This window comes from Camelus dromedarius, chromosome 27 (genome assembly GCF_036321535.1).
Source record: "Camelus dromedarius isolate mCamDro1 chromosome 27, mCamDro1.pat, whole genome shotgun sequence".
NCBI lineage: Eukaryota > Metazoa > Chordata > Mammalia > Artiodactyla > Camelidae > Camelus > Camelus dromedarius.
In genome coordinates this window covers 10,907,557-10,922,793 of record NC_087462.1, presented here as the reverse complement: position 1 = coordinate 10,922,793, position 15,237 = coordinate 10,907,557, and the positions used below count along the sequence as shown (strand labels likewise).

Here is a 15,237-nt window from a genome sequence, read left to right as displayed (position 1 = left end):
CGCCTGCGCAAGTAGGGCTTGGCGGCGGTTGTCTGCGCCTGTGTATCAGAGCTCGGCGGCGGCCTGCGCCTGCGCGGCGCGGCGCTGCGGAGACCGTTGACTCATTTGCATGTCCCCGCCTCGCGCGGTGGCGGCGGCGGGTGAGGAACCTGAGGAGGCGGCGGCGGCGGGGGCGGCTCCGCGCGCGGTGGGCTCGGGGTGAGGCCCGGGCCCGGGCGTCGTCGACGGTGGGCCCCGGAGTGGGGGGCTTGGGCTTGATCCCAGGAATCCCAGGTCCCCGCTATGGCGCAGCGGGCTCGGCCCTTGAGCTGCGCTGTGGCCGCGTCCCGCCGGGTCGGCTTGGGGGGCGGTCTTAGGCCTCCCGGGCCCGACGTCCCCTTTTCTTCGTTCTCGGAGACCAAGAGGAGGCGGGCCGCGCCCAGAGGGGTTCATTCGTTCATTCGTTCATTCATTCATTCCACCTGAGCCCGGAGCAGCCCCTCTGGTGGGGCGATAACGGCGGCCGGGCGCTGTATCTGGCTTTTTGCCATTTTTTAAACTGGCTCCATCCCCACAGCAACCCCCACCATTAGCTGCCCATTCTGTAGATGGGGAAGCGGAGGCACAGAAAGATTAGGTCGCTTGAATTGATCCCAGGCCACCTGGCTGGGAGACCCTGACCTTCGACAGCAGAGAACAAGGGGCGCCCCACGAAAAGGACGGAAGGATAGGAAAAGAGGGTGATGGTTGTAAGAAATAGCTATATGGCTGGGATAGGTTTGGGTTTTGAAGCTGGGATTTCAAGATGAAAGGGATATCTTGGTGGTTAAGGACACCGCCACTGGCTTTCTCAATGTTGCTTTTCAGTCTCTTTCTTCTCAGCCCTCAGGGCTTTGTCCCCACTACCAGTGCCCTATTTGCCAGGTTACAGTCTGGGCTGGATGACCTTGGGTGGGTCACTTAGCCTGAATCTCCCTTTTCCAGTTTTGTATCATTTCATTCATAATAGGACCCACTTCTTTACTGGGTTGTTTCCAAGAAGTGAATGGGATCGTGGGAGTCCCTCCCCTGCAGCAAGACCTGACACAGAGTAAGCTGGTCACTGGTCAGGGATTTTTCCACCCACTCACTGAGAGGCCTCTCTCAGAGGGAAGTCAGCTCTCAGAGCCTCTTCTGTGAAACGGGAAAATAGCAATGGGAAAGATCACATCTTTCCTAACCACCATTTGCAGGGGTTGTGCTCCTACTCCCCTACACTGTTGTGTTCAGTTACGTGTATTGCTTCATGCAGTCCTCCAGCAACCCCAGGAGACAAAACTGCTTTTATAGAGCTACTTTTAAGAGGCTGAGGAAATAGGCTCCGAGAAGCAGAATAAATTGTCCAGGTTCAACATGCTTGCCTTGCTCCTCAGCCAACACACACCTTTGAGGTTCATGAGGGCAGAGCTCCCCTCAAATTAATTCTGCCTCCCTCTGAAGTACCGTGCCAGATTATGGATTACTGCCTTGTTACTTTGAGGATTAGGTGAAACAGAGCAGGCTCTGTGAGCATTAGTTGTCACTCTTAGTGTCTTTTTTTCCCCCTTCTCACTACAGGTCAGAGAAACATGGCAGCAAGGAGAATCACACAGGAGACTTTTGATGCTGTATTGCAAGAAAAGGCTAACCGATATCATATGGACCCCAGTGGTGAGGCTGTAGGTGAAGCTCTTCAGTTTAAAGCTCAAGGTAAATTTTTTGGGGGTAGAGGGATTGAGGCATGTGTTTAGGGTCAGGGCAGGAGGATTTCAATGCTGTAAGCAAATTGCAACTCCTCTGATCCTACCTTCTTATTTGTTAAGGGGAGATAAAATTTTCTCTTGGTCCACCTGTCAAATCATTATATAGAAGGAGGTATTGTCATTATCCAGAGCTGCTTTTCCCTAGGCACCCGCCCCCACCTAAAGAAGGGTTCTTAAATCTCCTGGCTCACCATCACTACCCAGGTTTGAGCTCTTACTAGTTCTTACCTGAATTATTGCAGAATCTCCTCCTGAAAGGTCTTTCAGCTTCTGGCTTCATTCTCCTTGAATCTGCCCTCCCCACAGATCTGCTTGGACTCTTGGGGCTCCCCATTTTGGGCTTAGAGCCTCAGACAAGTACAGGAGCAGCCAGGTAACTGGTGTATACAAGACAGGAGAGCGTGGGGTGCAGAGGGGCTGTGGAGCTGCTGAGTGTAGGCTCTGCCTGAAAACATTTCCTTTGCAAAGTTTTGAAACATCATACCAGCAGAATCAAAAATGGTGCCTGCAAAGATTGCAGGACAGTGTGAAGGTCCCTCACCATGGCACACGAGGCTCCTAGCCCTCATCCCCTGCCTTGGGCCTCATGTTTCTGTGATATAGTGTGCCTAACTGTGTTTTGAATCCCTCATCCCAGCTCTGTGTGGTTAATTCCCTCAGGCACTAAGACCCAGCTCACAGGTGCCTCCCCCTAGGAGACCTTAGTAAGCCTTGGCATTGATTTTACACTGTGTACTTGCTCCTCTGCCTTGGGCTGGCCTCATCCAGGCTTTGGGCCTGTGCTGCTTGCTGTTGTGCTAGTATAGCTGTGGAGGAGGCTTCCTCCTTATTGGTTGAATGAGTCTAAGTGCTTTGGACCTGGAGAAACTGAAGCTCAGAGACTGTCTCCAGATTCTGAGTTTTCAAAAATTATATAATGGTACACAAAAACATTCCTATTTCAAAAGACTAGAAAAATTAAGTAGTTAAGAGTAGGATATAAAAAGCCTTTTTGCTTTTACTCTTCAGAAGTAACCGTGTCAGTGGTATTTTGTGCATCCTTCAATTCTTTTAGCCCTATGTATATAATCCTAAACACTTACATGTTTTCATACATATACATCCAAATATCTGTGTATATGCATATACATATGTATATGTATGTGTACACGTTTGTGTATATACATATATATTTTAAAATTTTGATTTATCTTTTCCTAGAGACTCATATACCAATACATACCTTAGTTACTTCAAGAAAGATTGAGGGAAGGGGAGGCTATGAACCCAATAGGATGCTAGATGGTTTTGGAAACATCTCTACCTTTTAAAAACCCTAATGCCCAAGTCACACCTCATCCTAGTTAATTAAATCAGAATGCCTGGTTGAGAGGGGTGGTCCACAGGGACTTCAGTGTGCAGCAGAGTTAGGTGCTGCCTTCTTACCACTTTGCCTCTCCTTCCTTCTGTTCCATTCTGGCCACATTTGTCCCCTCCTCTTCTTACCTCAGGGCTTTGTCCTCACATTCCCTTTACCTGGAAGGCTTTCCCCATAACTGCACTTTCTAGCCTCTCACACCAGGCCTCTGCTGCTTAGGTACATTGTTGTCAGAGCTGCCCACCTGACCAGCCTGTCTGAAAGTGGCTTTACTTCTTCATGTTCCCGCCTGCTTGATATTTCTTATAGGTGCTTTCTTGCACCTGAAGAATTTTTTGTTTATTGTTTGGCTTACTCAACTAACAGGTCTAGGAAGGTTGGGACTTTGTTGTCTCCTTTCCCTGCTGTAACTTCAGTGCCCATACACTGTAGGTGCTTAGTAAGTACTTGTTGGACAAAAAGACTTAGATTTATACAAAGCCCTGGCTTCCTGTGGCCTCTCGGCCCATCACTACTTCTTAGCATCTCTCTCTCTCGCTCACTTTTCTTTTCATTTGACTTTGATGAGGTAGTAGATTCTGATTCAAAAGCCAGAGAATAAGAAAGGCACTCTGTGCAAAGTCTCCCTGAGACCCACTGTTGCCATATGCCCATAGTTCACTTCTGTTCCTAGCTTCGTACAGTTTATGCATGAATGAGAAAATGCAAATATAGTTTCCTATTTTCCTCATTTCCACACAGAAGAGGACAAAAGCACACACTGTTCAGTTTCCATTATGGCCTCTGTTGTTGTGGCTTGTTTAGCTTCTGCCTTCCCTCTTATCTGCCTCAGTCTCTGTTCTTTCAGAGTGTTGGACCTTTCTGAGGGAGCCTGTCAGCCAACTTTGGGTCAGGTGCTCGGCCATGGCCTAGCCAGCTGTAGTGGGTGCAGTGTCAGATGTGGCTCTTGCCTCAGTGGCACTGTGGGCTGAGAGTTCCTCCTAGGAAGTGGGGAAGGCAGGCAGCCTCTAGAAAACCTGTCTGCTGATAGAAATAGAAATACACAAGTGGTCTGGTCACGATAAAGTCCAGGTTTTTGGGGGGACCACACGTCCTTCCCTGAGTCCAAAAGAGGGCTCGTGAAACAGAGCCAGGGCAGGAGATCTGAGTGAGTGAGGGGCACTGCTGCCCAGCCTCCATGGACTTGTCAGGGCAAATGCAGGCTTGTAGGTCTTCTGTTTTTATAAGTAGTAAATCTAGATTTTTAAGTGAAACCACACACATTTTAAATGTTGGCATCAAATATGCATTTCTAAAATGCACTCTGGCTGATAAAGTACTCCTGGCTGTTGGACTGTGGACCATCTGTTTGCAACTTCTGGTCTAAAGTACCTTTGTATTTCTTTTTGGATTGTTTATTTCAGAGCTTCTAAGGACAGTCCCAAGAGCCAGAGCAGATATGTATGATGACATTCACAGTGACAGCAGATACACTCTGGGGGGATCTGTAGCTCATCCTCGAGACACTGGGAGAGAAGGCCTGAGAGGTGATGTATTTCCAGGACCTTCCTTCAGATCAAGCAACTCTTCAGTAAGTGACGACAGCTATTTTCGCAAAGAATGTGGCCGGGAGCTGGAATTTTCCCACCCTGATTCCCGAGACCAGGTCTTTGGCCACCGGAAATTGGGACATTTCCGTTCTCAGGACTGGAAGTTTGCACTCCGTGGCTCTTGGGAACAAGACTTTGGCCACGCAGTTTCTCAAGAATCCTCTTGGTCACAGGAGTATAGTTTTGGCCCTTCTGCATTACTGGGGGACTTTGGTTCCTCCAGGCTGATTGAGAAAGAGTGTTTGGAGAAAGAGAGTCGGGATTATGACGTGGACCGTCCAGGGGAGGCAGACTCTGTGCTCAGGGCCGGTGGCCAAGTCCAGGGCAGAGGCCGAGGTCTAAACATTGTTGACCAGGAAGGTGCCCTCCTAGGAAAGGGGGAGACCCAAGGGCTGCTCACGCCTAAAGCGGGAGTCGGGAAACTTGTCACACTGAGAAATGTGAGCACCAAAAAGGTACCCACTCTAAGTCGTATCACTCCCAAAACTCAGGGCACTAACCAAATCCAGAAAACCACCCCAAGTCCTGATGTGACCCTGGGGACAAACCCAGCGACAGGAGATATCCAATTCCCCACTCAGAAAATCCCTTTGGGGCTTAATCTGAAGGATATTCGGCTCCCCAGAAGAAAGATGAGCTTTGACCTCATAGATAAGTCTGATGTTTTTTCGAGATTTGGGATAGAAATAATCAAATGGGCAGGATTCCACACCATAAAAGATGATGTTAAATTTTCCCAGCTTTTCCAGACTCTCTTTGAACTTGAAACCGAAACCTGTGCTAAAATGCTTGCCTCATTCAAATGTTCTTTAAAACCAGAGCACAGAGATTTTTGCTTTTTTACTATCAAATTTTTAAAGCACTCTGCTTTGAAAACACCCAGAGTTGATAATGAGTTTTTAAACATGCTTTTAGACAAAGGTGCTGTGAAGACCAAAAATTGCTTTTTTGAAATCATAAAGCCCTTTGATAAATACATAATGAGGCTTCAAGACCGGCTTCTGAAGAGTGTCACACCACTGCTCATGGCCTGCAATGCCTACGAGCTGAGTGTCAAGATGAAGACCCTCAGTAACCCTCTGGACTTGGCTGTTGCCCTGGAGACCACCAATTCTCTCTGCCGGAAGTCTTTAGCCCTTTTGGGACAGACATTCTCCTTGGCCTCTTCTTTCCGGCAAGAGAAAATCTTAGAAGCTGTCGGCCTCCAAGATGTAGCTCCCTCTCCTGCCTCATTTCCAAACTTCGAGGACTCTACTCTGTTTGGAAGAGAGTACATTGATCACCTGAAGGCCTGGCTGGTCAGCAGTGGGTGTCCACTCCAGGTTAAGAAAGCCGAAACCGAGCCAACTCGAGATGAGGAGAAAACGGTTCCTCCTGCCAAACCCGAAATTCAGGCCAAGGCTCTGGGTGGTCTGAGTGATGGTAAGGAAAGTAACAGAAGTTTCTATTTGTTGTGATTGTTTTTCATGTTTTATAATGTCTCTCATTCGCTTTGAGATTTGTACATTGAAGTTCTTTAGCCAGCTGAAACAAATCAGAATTTTAGTAGAAAACTCACAGTGACCAGTATACCCATCTGCCATTCATTCTATAAGCATGTATTAGGAATCTTCTGTCTGCCACAGAAGTCCATAGGCTTTCTGGGTCACAGACTGTGGCTGGGAATCTGATGAAAAGCTATGGTCCTTGCCAGAGAAGATGCACATGTGTTTGTGCACAATTTTGCTTGCACTTTCTGGGGTGTTTGTACCATCGTGCAGCCAAGGTTAAGAAGCTTATTCTAATAGCACCCTTTCCCTCCCTTCCCCCCACCCCCGCCAAGGTTTTACTGAAAGGAGAGTAAATGCTGGACACTGTCCCTAATGATTCCCTAGGCTTGTGAGGGAAGGAAATCACAAAACCCAGTCCAGCCCGGCCTGGGGAGTCAAGGAGGCCATGTTTGAGCTGTTTTGAGGGACAGGCAGAAATCAGCTAGATTGATCCAGGTTGTGGAGGCACATTTTCATTCACTCACTTTTCTAGACTGGCTGGAGATTGAGAGATACTTAGGTATACCTGGTAACCTGCAGTTAACCAGTTGGCTTACTGGGAAGGGGAAAGGCCAAGAAGAAGGTAATAGAAATAGAAACAACTGGCTGTTTGGTGTCCCTTTTCTCTCCCTCTTAGGTCCCTGGATGTTCTCACAGCCCAGACATCCTAGAGGTTAAGTGTATACATAGTGGCCATGTGGCCAGTGAGGAAGTGCCTTTTCCCCCGATAGAGTTTTCAGCTTCCACTGCCCCAGCCAAGTGGGGGAGTCTCATTTTTCCTTGAATCTCTTCAATCCTCTCCACCCTAGTGGAGCCCTGACTGTAGCAGGCACTGAGTAGGTCCTGCCATGGATAGGCAGCCACACCTACTCCCAGACAGGGAGCTTTCCAGAAGGGGGCTCAGGGCTGAAGCAGGACCGTCTTCCCCACACCCCCAAAGTAGTGTGGTGGAAAGTCAGTATAACAATGATACTGAAGAACTTTGTAGGAAGGACAGAAAAGTCCCCCATAACCTGAAGTTTCCCACCACCATCCCCTGGTTGTGCTGCTATGCAGGCCTGCCTGTAGCTGCAGTCTTGTCATACTTTTCTGTATTTCTACAGCATTTGCTGCGTCATGATTTGACTTAATGTAAATTTACCTCGCCTCTCCCTTGATGTTGGCTTCATGCTGCTTTTTACTAGAGGCTTCTGAGGCTGAGCAGAGCTGGGTTCTCATGTAATTGGTGTCTGCAAGCCTTGACTCTTTGGTCAGCAGGTAGATGGCACCAGTGTCCATCTTTTATGGGGCACTGCCCTACCACTACTTACATTTCTGTTAGAGATGCTTCTTTGGTTGAATTTATTATTACTATTATTTTCACTAAAATTAAAAAAAAAATCCTCTTTTAAAGGAGGTATTCTCAGAATAATTGCTGCGTCAAAGCTAGGACCTACTTTCTGACTATGGTCATCTCTAGAGATGGTTGCAGTGATCCACAAAATTTCATTGTCTTTGAAAGCTTCTGACTTTGAACCTCTTATTCTTTTGTAGAATCATGTAAAAATAGCAGTTCTATAAAATGAGATCCAGTAACAAAAAAAGGAAAGCAGTTTCAGAGGGGAGATAACATTACAGTTGAAGGACTGACTCATCCTGTGTTAAGAACTCATACTGATGTTTAAAATACCATTCCACAGAACAAACTGGGAAACCTCTCCAGTTCAAGGGTGATTTTTATTGAATGAATGAATAAATAGACCATCTGTGCTAGTAAAACTAGCAAATATCAGAAAACCTAAACAATCTTAGTATTTGAGAATATAATGCACTTCTGTGTTGGCTGGTGGCATTGTAAATTACAAGTCATATTGGAGGAAATACACACTTTAAAAAATGTTTTCATACGTTCAGCAGGTATTTTCTGTCAATGCTTACCTTGGGACCATTGACTTTTTTAATTGGGAAGGTTTTTTTTTTTTTGTAAATTTATGTGTGTTTTCTGATTACAAAACACATGTGTGTTTATTTTTTATAGATAAAGCACACAAAAAAAATGAAATCCCTGATAAATCTACCACCCATAGATAATCTCTGTTAACTTTCTAGTATATTTCCTTCTAATCTTTTTTCTATGTGTCTATATTTATGTATCTTTTCTTTCTTCTTTCGTATTGGAAATCGCAACCTAGTATACTTTTTACATATTTTATACCTAGATACCTTTTTTTAATTAAAGTATAGTTGACTTAAAATGCTGTGTTAGTTTCTGGAACACAGCACAGTGATTCAGCTACATATATGTACATTCTCCTTCATATTCTTTTTCACTAGAGGTCACCACAGGTATTGAATATATTTCCCTGTGCTACATAGTAGGACCTTGCTATTTATCTATTTTACCTAGATACATTTTATCTTTCTATTTTCCCCTTAATATTGTGAACATTCAAGTTGAACTATATGCAAAAGGTGGTACGGAGTTGCTACACATCATTTCCTTCTATAGACTAGACTGTGTATATATTGCTCTGTTCAGTCATTGTAACTTTGTGACTGTTTCTCTCCTAGTGATTATGCTGTTACAGCTTTTGAGAGGATAGTTTGCATATTGGTTTCTGGAATAACAGGCCCCTTTCCTCCTTTGAATGCTTGTCTCTTGGGAACGAGGATTTCAGCTGCTGGTGCCTGCTTAGGTTCTGTCCTAAGCCCCTGATTCTGTCCTGGTTTTCCCAGGCCCTGTGTGGTTAAGTGCGTTTCTCAGAAAAGCTCTTCTGTATGTTCCAGCGGTCCCCCAGCGAGCAGATCACAAGGTGGTGGACACCATTGACCAGCTGGTCACACGAATCGTCGGAGGCAGCCTGTCTCCCAAAGAGAGAGCTCTTCTTAAGGAGGACCCTGCTTACTGGTATTTATTTATTTATTTGTTTTTTTGTTTGTTTATTATTTTTTTGAGAATAAATTTGCATGTTTATGTAGGTTGTATAAACAGTAACACCCCCAAGTGTATCAATTTCTTCTGATGTGTAACTTAGACTCCTGGTTTGGTACAGCCCTTCAGACATCCATTGAAAAGACAGTTTTTCCTTGTACGTTAAATACTGGGGCTCTCCATATAGTTTTATACCTCCATTCCTCACTGATTGATACAGTTTTTCAGTTGACACTGTTCCTTTTTCCCAAGGACTCCTGAGCACTTCTGATAGTTGATGTTGCTCTTCTCAATCCCTCCCATAAAGTGCACAGCAATGTTTTGTGTTGCTGTGATGATGTCCAGAGCCGAGGGTGAGAATGCTTATTTTGAGTGGTGGTGTCAGTCAGTGGGGAGTGCATGAGGATGGGTCAGATTCACATGGGTTCAACCTCCAGCCCTGCTGCTGACCTGCCCTGTGGCTTCTTGTGTGGGTGTGGAGCTCCTTGTCCCTGCTGTGCTGGTTTGAGGATGACATGAGAGGTGCACGCAAAGAGCAAGTGTAAGATGAGGAATATGTCACAGCAGTTGTGATTTCTTGCTACTGTTGGCTAAACTGTCTTTTCCTTTTGCCTTATTGTCTCTTCACCTGAACAGAACAACTTTTTAAAATTAAAGTTTTCACCATAAATATAGTACTTGCTTATTAGAGAAAGTAAAGAAGAACAGAAAGTTGGGGGAAGCCACCCATGTGCCTAGTAACGTCCATTGACATTTTTGGGTGTCTGTTTCTAGTCATTCTGCTCATTAGGGACTGTTTGGTTTTTAACATAGTTGTGTTACATGTGTAACATAGCTGTGATACAATATACCCTGCTTCTTTTAGATAATAGGAAAATGCTCATATTCTTTATTCTTTGTAAACATTTCAGGTGGCTGCGTTTACTGATCCATAGAATAGGTGATCAGTTTATTTAGCCATTCCTCTCTTGTTGGTCTTTGGGAATGTTTTTGATTGTACACTATTTAAAATTTTTTTTCTTAGAAAAGCTTAATGTGTCACACTTTCATGTGTGTTTAGGATTATCTCTAGATTATATTGATGGAAGTGGAAAAGTTTTATGCTTTGTTAACTTAAAAAAAAAGATCAAAGGGGCATATGCCATTTGTAAAAATAGAGAATAGTAAAAAGGCAAAGATGGAGTTACTCAGAGCTCTCCCATTTTTTTCCCTATAGTGTGTGCTCAGTTGTTGTGTCCTATTTTAAACTTAACATAATTGTCCTTATTATTGCCGAGTGTGTACTATTCCTTCATACACAGTACCCTACACTTAAACCACTGCTGATTGGTGGATTTTTACATTCTAATAACATGATGAACAAAGTTTTGCTTTTATTTCTGTCAGTTTATTACAGTAATATCTGGGAATGAAATTGTTGGTTTAAAAGCAAAGCTCGTTTTAGAGGCATTTGATCTGTCTGTTTCTCAGCTGCAGCTTTATTGACATTTGAGGCTGGATAATTCTCTGTGGTGGGAACTGTCGTGGGCATCCTTGGCTTCCACCCACTGGATGCCAGTAGAACCCTCCATCCCAGCTGTGACAGTCAAAAATACCTCAGACATTGCCCAGTGTCCCCTGGGGGACTTGAGTTGCTCCTGGTGGAGACCACTGGTCTTTATCATCAGGTTCCTTTCCATGCGTTATTTGTCCCAGTTGACACTCTCACTGCCGCTCCATACATGTTCCGTGCCCTCACAGGAGTGTTTTGACTTAAAAATAGTTTCATAGTGTGATGTTTGACCTTATGTTCTTTTGTTAATTAAAGAGATTATGTGTTTACTCATAGAACTTGTAGTTGTAGTTCCTCTTTTTGAGTGGTCTGTTAGGTCTGATGTAGTCAACATTGTATCCATACCAAACTATTCTTGCTGTTGTAATTACTAAAGGTGCTTGAAAGGTATAAATTTCTGTGTAATGGTACCAGGGCTTTGGTCCTAACCAGCATGATTTACCAGAAGAGTTGGAACTTGTTATGGTTTTATTTTTGCAGAATTCTGGAATTCATCTAGATTATGTTCATGTATTGAATAAGATAAGCATGTAACTTAGAAGTTTTTTTTTTTAAAAAAACACCAATAACCTAATTGCTCCAGTATCATTTATTGAATACTTTTTTTTGTCTTTGTATATGTATTTTTTTATTGAAGTATAGGCAGTTTACAATGTTGTGTCAGTTTCTGGTGTACAGCATAATGCTTCAGTCATACATGAACATATGTGTATTCATTTTTATTGAATACTTTTATTTAGCAAACACTTGTTTTCTGTGCATGTAGTACCATTTTAAGCAGTTTACTGATTGAAGCTGCCTGAACCCTCATAAACAACCTTTTGGGGTAGATATGTTGTCATCCTTATTTTACAGACAAAACTTGCTCAAAAGAGGTCTCTTGCCTCAAGGATGCACAGCTAGTAAAGGACAGAGCTGAGATTCACATTCAGGCTCTGTGGGCTTAACCAGTGCTCATGCTGAAGAAAGGAAGCTAGATAGCCTCAGACTGACAGATGAAAGCAGAAACCAAATCCTCTGGGTATGATGTCATCTAGACTTGGAAGACTCAGGGGCAATTTCCAGGTGATTGCTGAGATGATTGGGCTAAAGGGGAAGCAGATCCAGAGAGGACTGGGGGCATGACCACTGCACACTAGCCAGCAGGCTTATGATCACTGACAGCCTGGGATGGCAAACAGAACCATAGCCAGAGTCAGGTGTGTGTGTGTGGTGGTGGTGGTGGTGGTAGGAGGGGTGTACAAATCAGAATAAGCATTGAGCTAAAAACCAAGTATTTGAGGAAAATCAGCATTATGAAGGAGTATCATCAAACTCAATAGAGCTGACACCTAAGAAGACAGAGTTACTATAAGAAAAAGAAGATTGTCTAAAAATGCATATATGTAACTAATAGTTTTAAATGGAAAATAATATATTGTATCCATGAAACAGGAACTGCTTGTTATGGAAAAGAACCAATTAAGGATCTTGGAAATGAAAAATCTCATTTTTAAATACATTTTATTTGTTAATATTTTATTTATTTATTGTTTTATTTAATTATTTTTTTTGGTGGGGGGTGGTAATTAAGCTTATTTATTTTTTTAGAGGAGGTACTGGGGATTGAACCCAGGACCTCATGTATGCTAAGCATGCACTATACCACTTGAGTTACACCCTCCCTGCCAAAAAAAAATCTCATTGTTGAATTAAAAATCTCAGTTGTTAGCTAGTAGAATAGACCTGGTTGAAGAATAAATTAGGGGGCTAAACTTTGAGCATTGATCACTTGTGAACTCCTTCAGGAGAAATTACCCCGAGACCATAAGGAGAAAGAATGTGATGCAAAAAAAAACCAATGTTAAGAAACTAGTAAACTTAGGTTTTTGGTGTGTATGTTTGAACTCTTAAGTCAAAGTAGTACTTGTTTGTGATCCCCCCCCTGCCAAATCAATTAAACTAATCACAAACGGCAAATATTTATACCATAATCCATTCCCATGCCAATTCCACTCCTTGGAGGCGGTCACTGTTAATTCCTTAAGCTGCTTTTAATAGTTACCTCTGTATCTCTAGAAATGATAAGCCTGTTACCTTTTCTTGATCTATCAGGTTTTTTTTTTTAAATGTATAGTCTGAGTTTTTTTTTGATTGAAGTATAGTTGATTTACAATGTTGTGTTAATTTCTCATGTAGTGATTCAGTTATACAAATATATACATGTGTATATTCTTTTTCATTATGGGTTATTTTAAGATACTGAATTTAGTTCTCTGTTATACATTAAGACCTTGTTGTTTATCTGTTTTATATATAGTAGTTTGTATCTGCCAGTCCCAGACTCCTAGTTTATACCACCTACCCCTCTTCCCTCCTTGGTAACCCTATGTTTATTTTCTATGTCTGTGAGTTTCTTTCTGTTTCGTAAATAAGTTCATTTGCATCATTTTTTAAGATTCCACGTGTAAATGATAACATATGATATTTGTCTTTCTCTGGCTTACTTCACTTAGTATGATAATCTCTAGGTCCATCCATGTTGCTCCAGATGGCAGTTTCATTCTTTTTTATGGCTGATTAATATTCCATTACACTTGTGTGCACATGTGTGTATAAACACACAGTCATCTGTCAGTAGATGTTTAGGTTGCTGATCTACCAGTTTTATGCACTAGTGTTGACACCCTATGAAGATAGATGGGGATTTAGCTTACTTTCCTCCCCAGTGTTTGAGGAATTCTATCATCGATCAGGAGATTCCCAACTCGAAAATAGGGTTTGTTTTTTTTTTTAATAATAGTTTCTTTTTATTAGTTAGGACAGACCTTAGGAAGCAGATGTAAGAAGGGTTTCTATTATTTCCACCCTCCGAGGTCCAGCAGGAATTTGTGACTCCCTCTCCCCACGAGGAGGGGCGAACTTAGGTTTGTTCACAGCCTCACAGCCAAGCCTTGTGAGCAGAACTGACTGCTGCCTCTTGCCAAAGAGGCCTGCCTCTCTGGTGCACTAGCATGTCCGTAGTACAGACAGATACCACACAAACTTTGCTTCCTCATCTGGAGCACCAAGAAGTAGACATCCTCCGCTTTCTGTGAGAGACATTGTGGAGCAACAAGCCTCTAGAATGGTCCCAACAGTGCAAGAGTAGAGCTGAAGGAACATGTTATGCTTTGTTTTCTCGCATCTTCTAGATTGTCCCTGGGATTGGAATGACCCTTACCTTTCCTGGACTATGCACTCCAGGGACAGCCCACTAGGTCCACGTGTTTATAGACTCAGAAAGAAATAGGTGGCCAAGAATCTTGTTTAGCCTCAGCAAGGTTGTCCAAGGGCCCCAAAGGGAACACAAAAATCTAAATAATTGATGCTTGGGGAGAAAAACCCTAAAATCCCACATTATCTAAATATTAAATATGCAAGGGGAAGAAGGGAAGTGGATGCTAGGGCTCTTGGCTTGTTTAGAATAAGGATACAGCTAGTGAGTAACTCTGGACAGTAACAGAAAATAAGAGCTTAAATGTTTATTCCCATTAAAGGCATAGAAATGGGATTTAGAACTTCCATACTAGTATAAAAGGGTGAGGAAAGCAAAAGGTACTCAGTCTAATGAAAAGTCAAAAAAGAAAAAAAAATGAAGAGAAAAGAGCAGCAGATAGGAAACAAGAGTTTGAATTTATTCAGCCTTACTAGGAATACACAAGTTTCTGCAGGTTGATGCTGCCTTTATTAGCCAGAGACTCAAGTTTGAAAGCAGCAGCTGTTGGAGAGGGTGTGGGGAAAGGGAACCCTCTTACACTGTTGGTGGGAATGTAGTTTGGTGGAGCCACTATGGAAAACAGTATGGGCATTCCTTAAAAAATTGAAAATAGATGTATCCTATGATCCAGCAGTACCACTCCTGGGCCTATATCCAGAGGAAACTCTAATTCAAAAAGATACGTGCACCCCACTGTTCATAGCATCACCATGTACAAAAGCCAAAGCATGGAAACAACTTAAAAGTCTATTGACAGATAAAGAAGTTATGGTATGTTTATACAATGGACTCCTACTCAGCCCTTAAAAAGAATAAAATAATGCCATTTACAACAACATGAATGGACCTAGAGATTATTACACTAAGTGAAGTAAGCCAGAAAGAGAAACAGAAATACCATGTGGTATCACTTATATGTGGACTCTAAAAAAAGGACATAAATGAACTTTTTACAAAACAGAGACAGACTCACAGACATAGAAAACAAACTTATGGTTACTGGGGGAAAAGGGGATGGGGGGGATAAATTGAGAGTTTGGGATTTGCAGATACTAACTACTATATACAAAACAGATAACAAGGTTCTACTGTACAGCATAGGGAACTATATTCAATGCCTTGTAATAGCTATAATGAAAAAAATACAAAAAGGAATATATGTATGTATCTGTAACTGAATCACTATGCAGTACACCAGAAATAAACACAACATTGTAGATCAATCAATCAATAAGAGCAGCAGCTCTTGGTTCCTCATCAGAGTCACTTAAAACATAGGGAGTGAAACACAAAGATGGAAC

General features: G+C 42.9%; 1 protein-coding gene across 12 annotated transcripts in view; it reads left to right on the top strand.

Moving 5' to 3' along the window:
- SUGP2 (SURP and G-patch domain containing 2) overlaps positions 1-15,237 on the top strand; it is a 33,135-nt gene that overhangs the window by 220 nt on the left and 17,678 nt on the right. For 10 of the 12 annotated variants that reach the window (XR_010378101.1, XR_010378098.1, XR_010378100.1 and 7 more), the window contains exons 2-4: positions 1,576-1,707; positions 4,521-6,128; positions 9,002-9,122. Coding sequence is in view for 5 of the 12 variants with exons in the window: in XM_064480051.1 (XP_064336121.1) it covers positions 1,587-1,707; positions 4,521-6,128; positions 9,002-9,122 (1,850 nt within the window). In the remaining 7 variants the exon portion in view is untranslated. Of the gene's footprint in view, positions 1-103; positions 228-1,575; positions 1,708-4,520; positions 6,129-9,001; positions 9,123-15,237 lie in introns of those variants that run through there. The other 2 variants (XM_064480048.1, XM_064480049.1) reach the window with 2 other exon arrangements.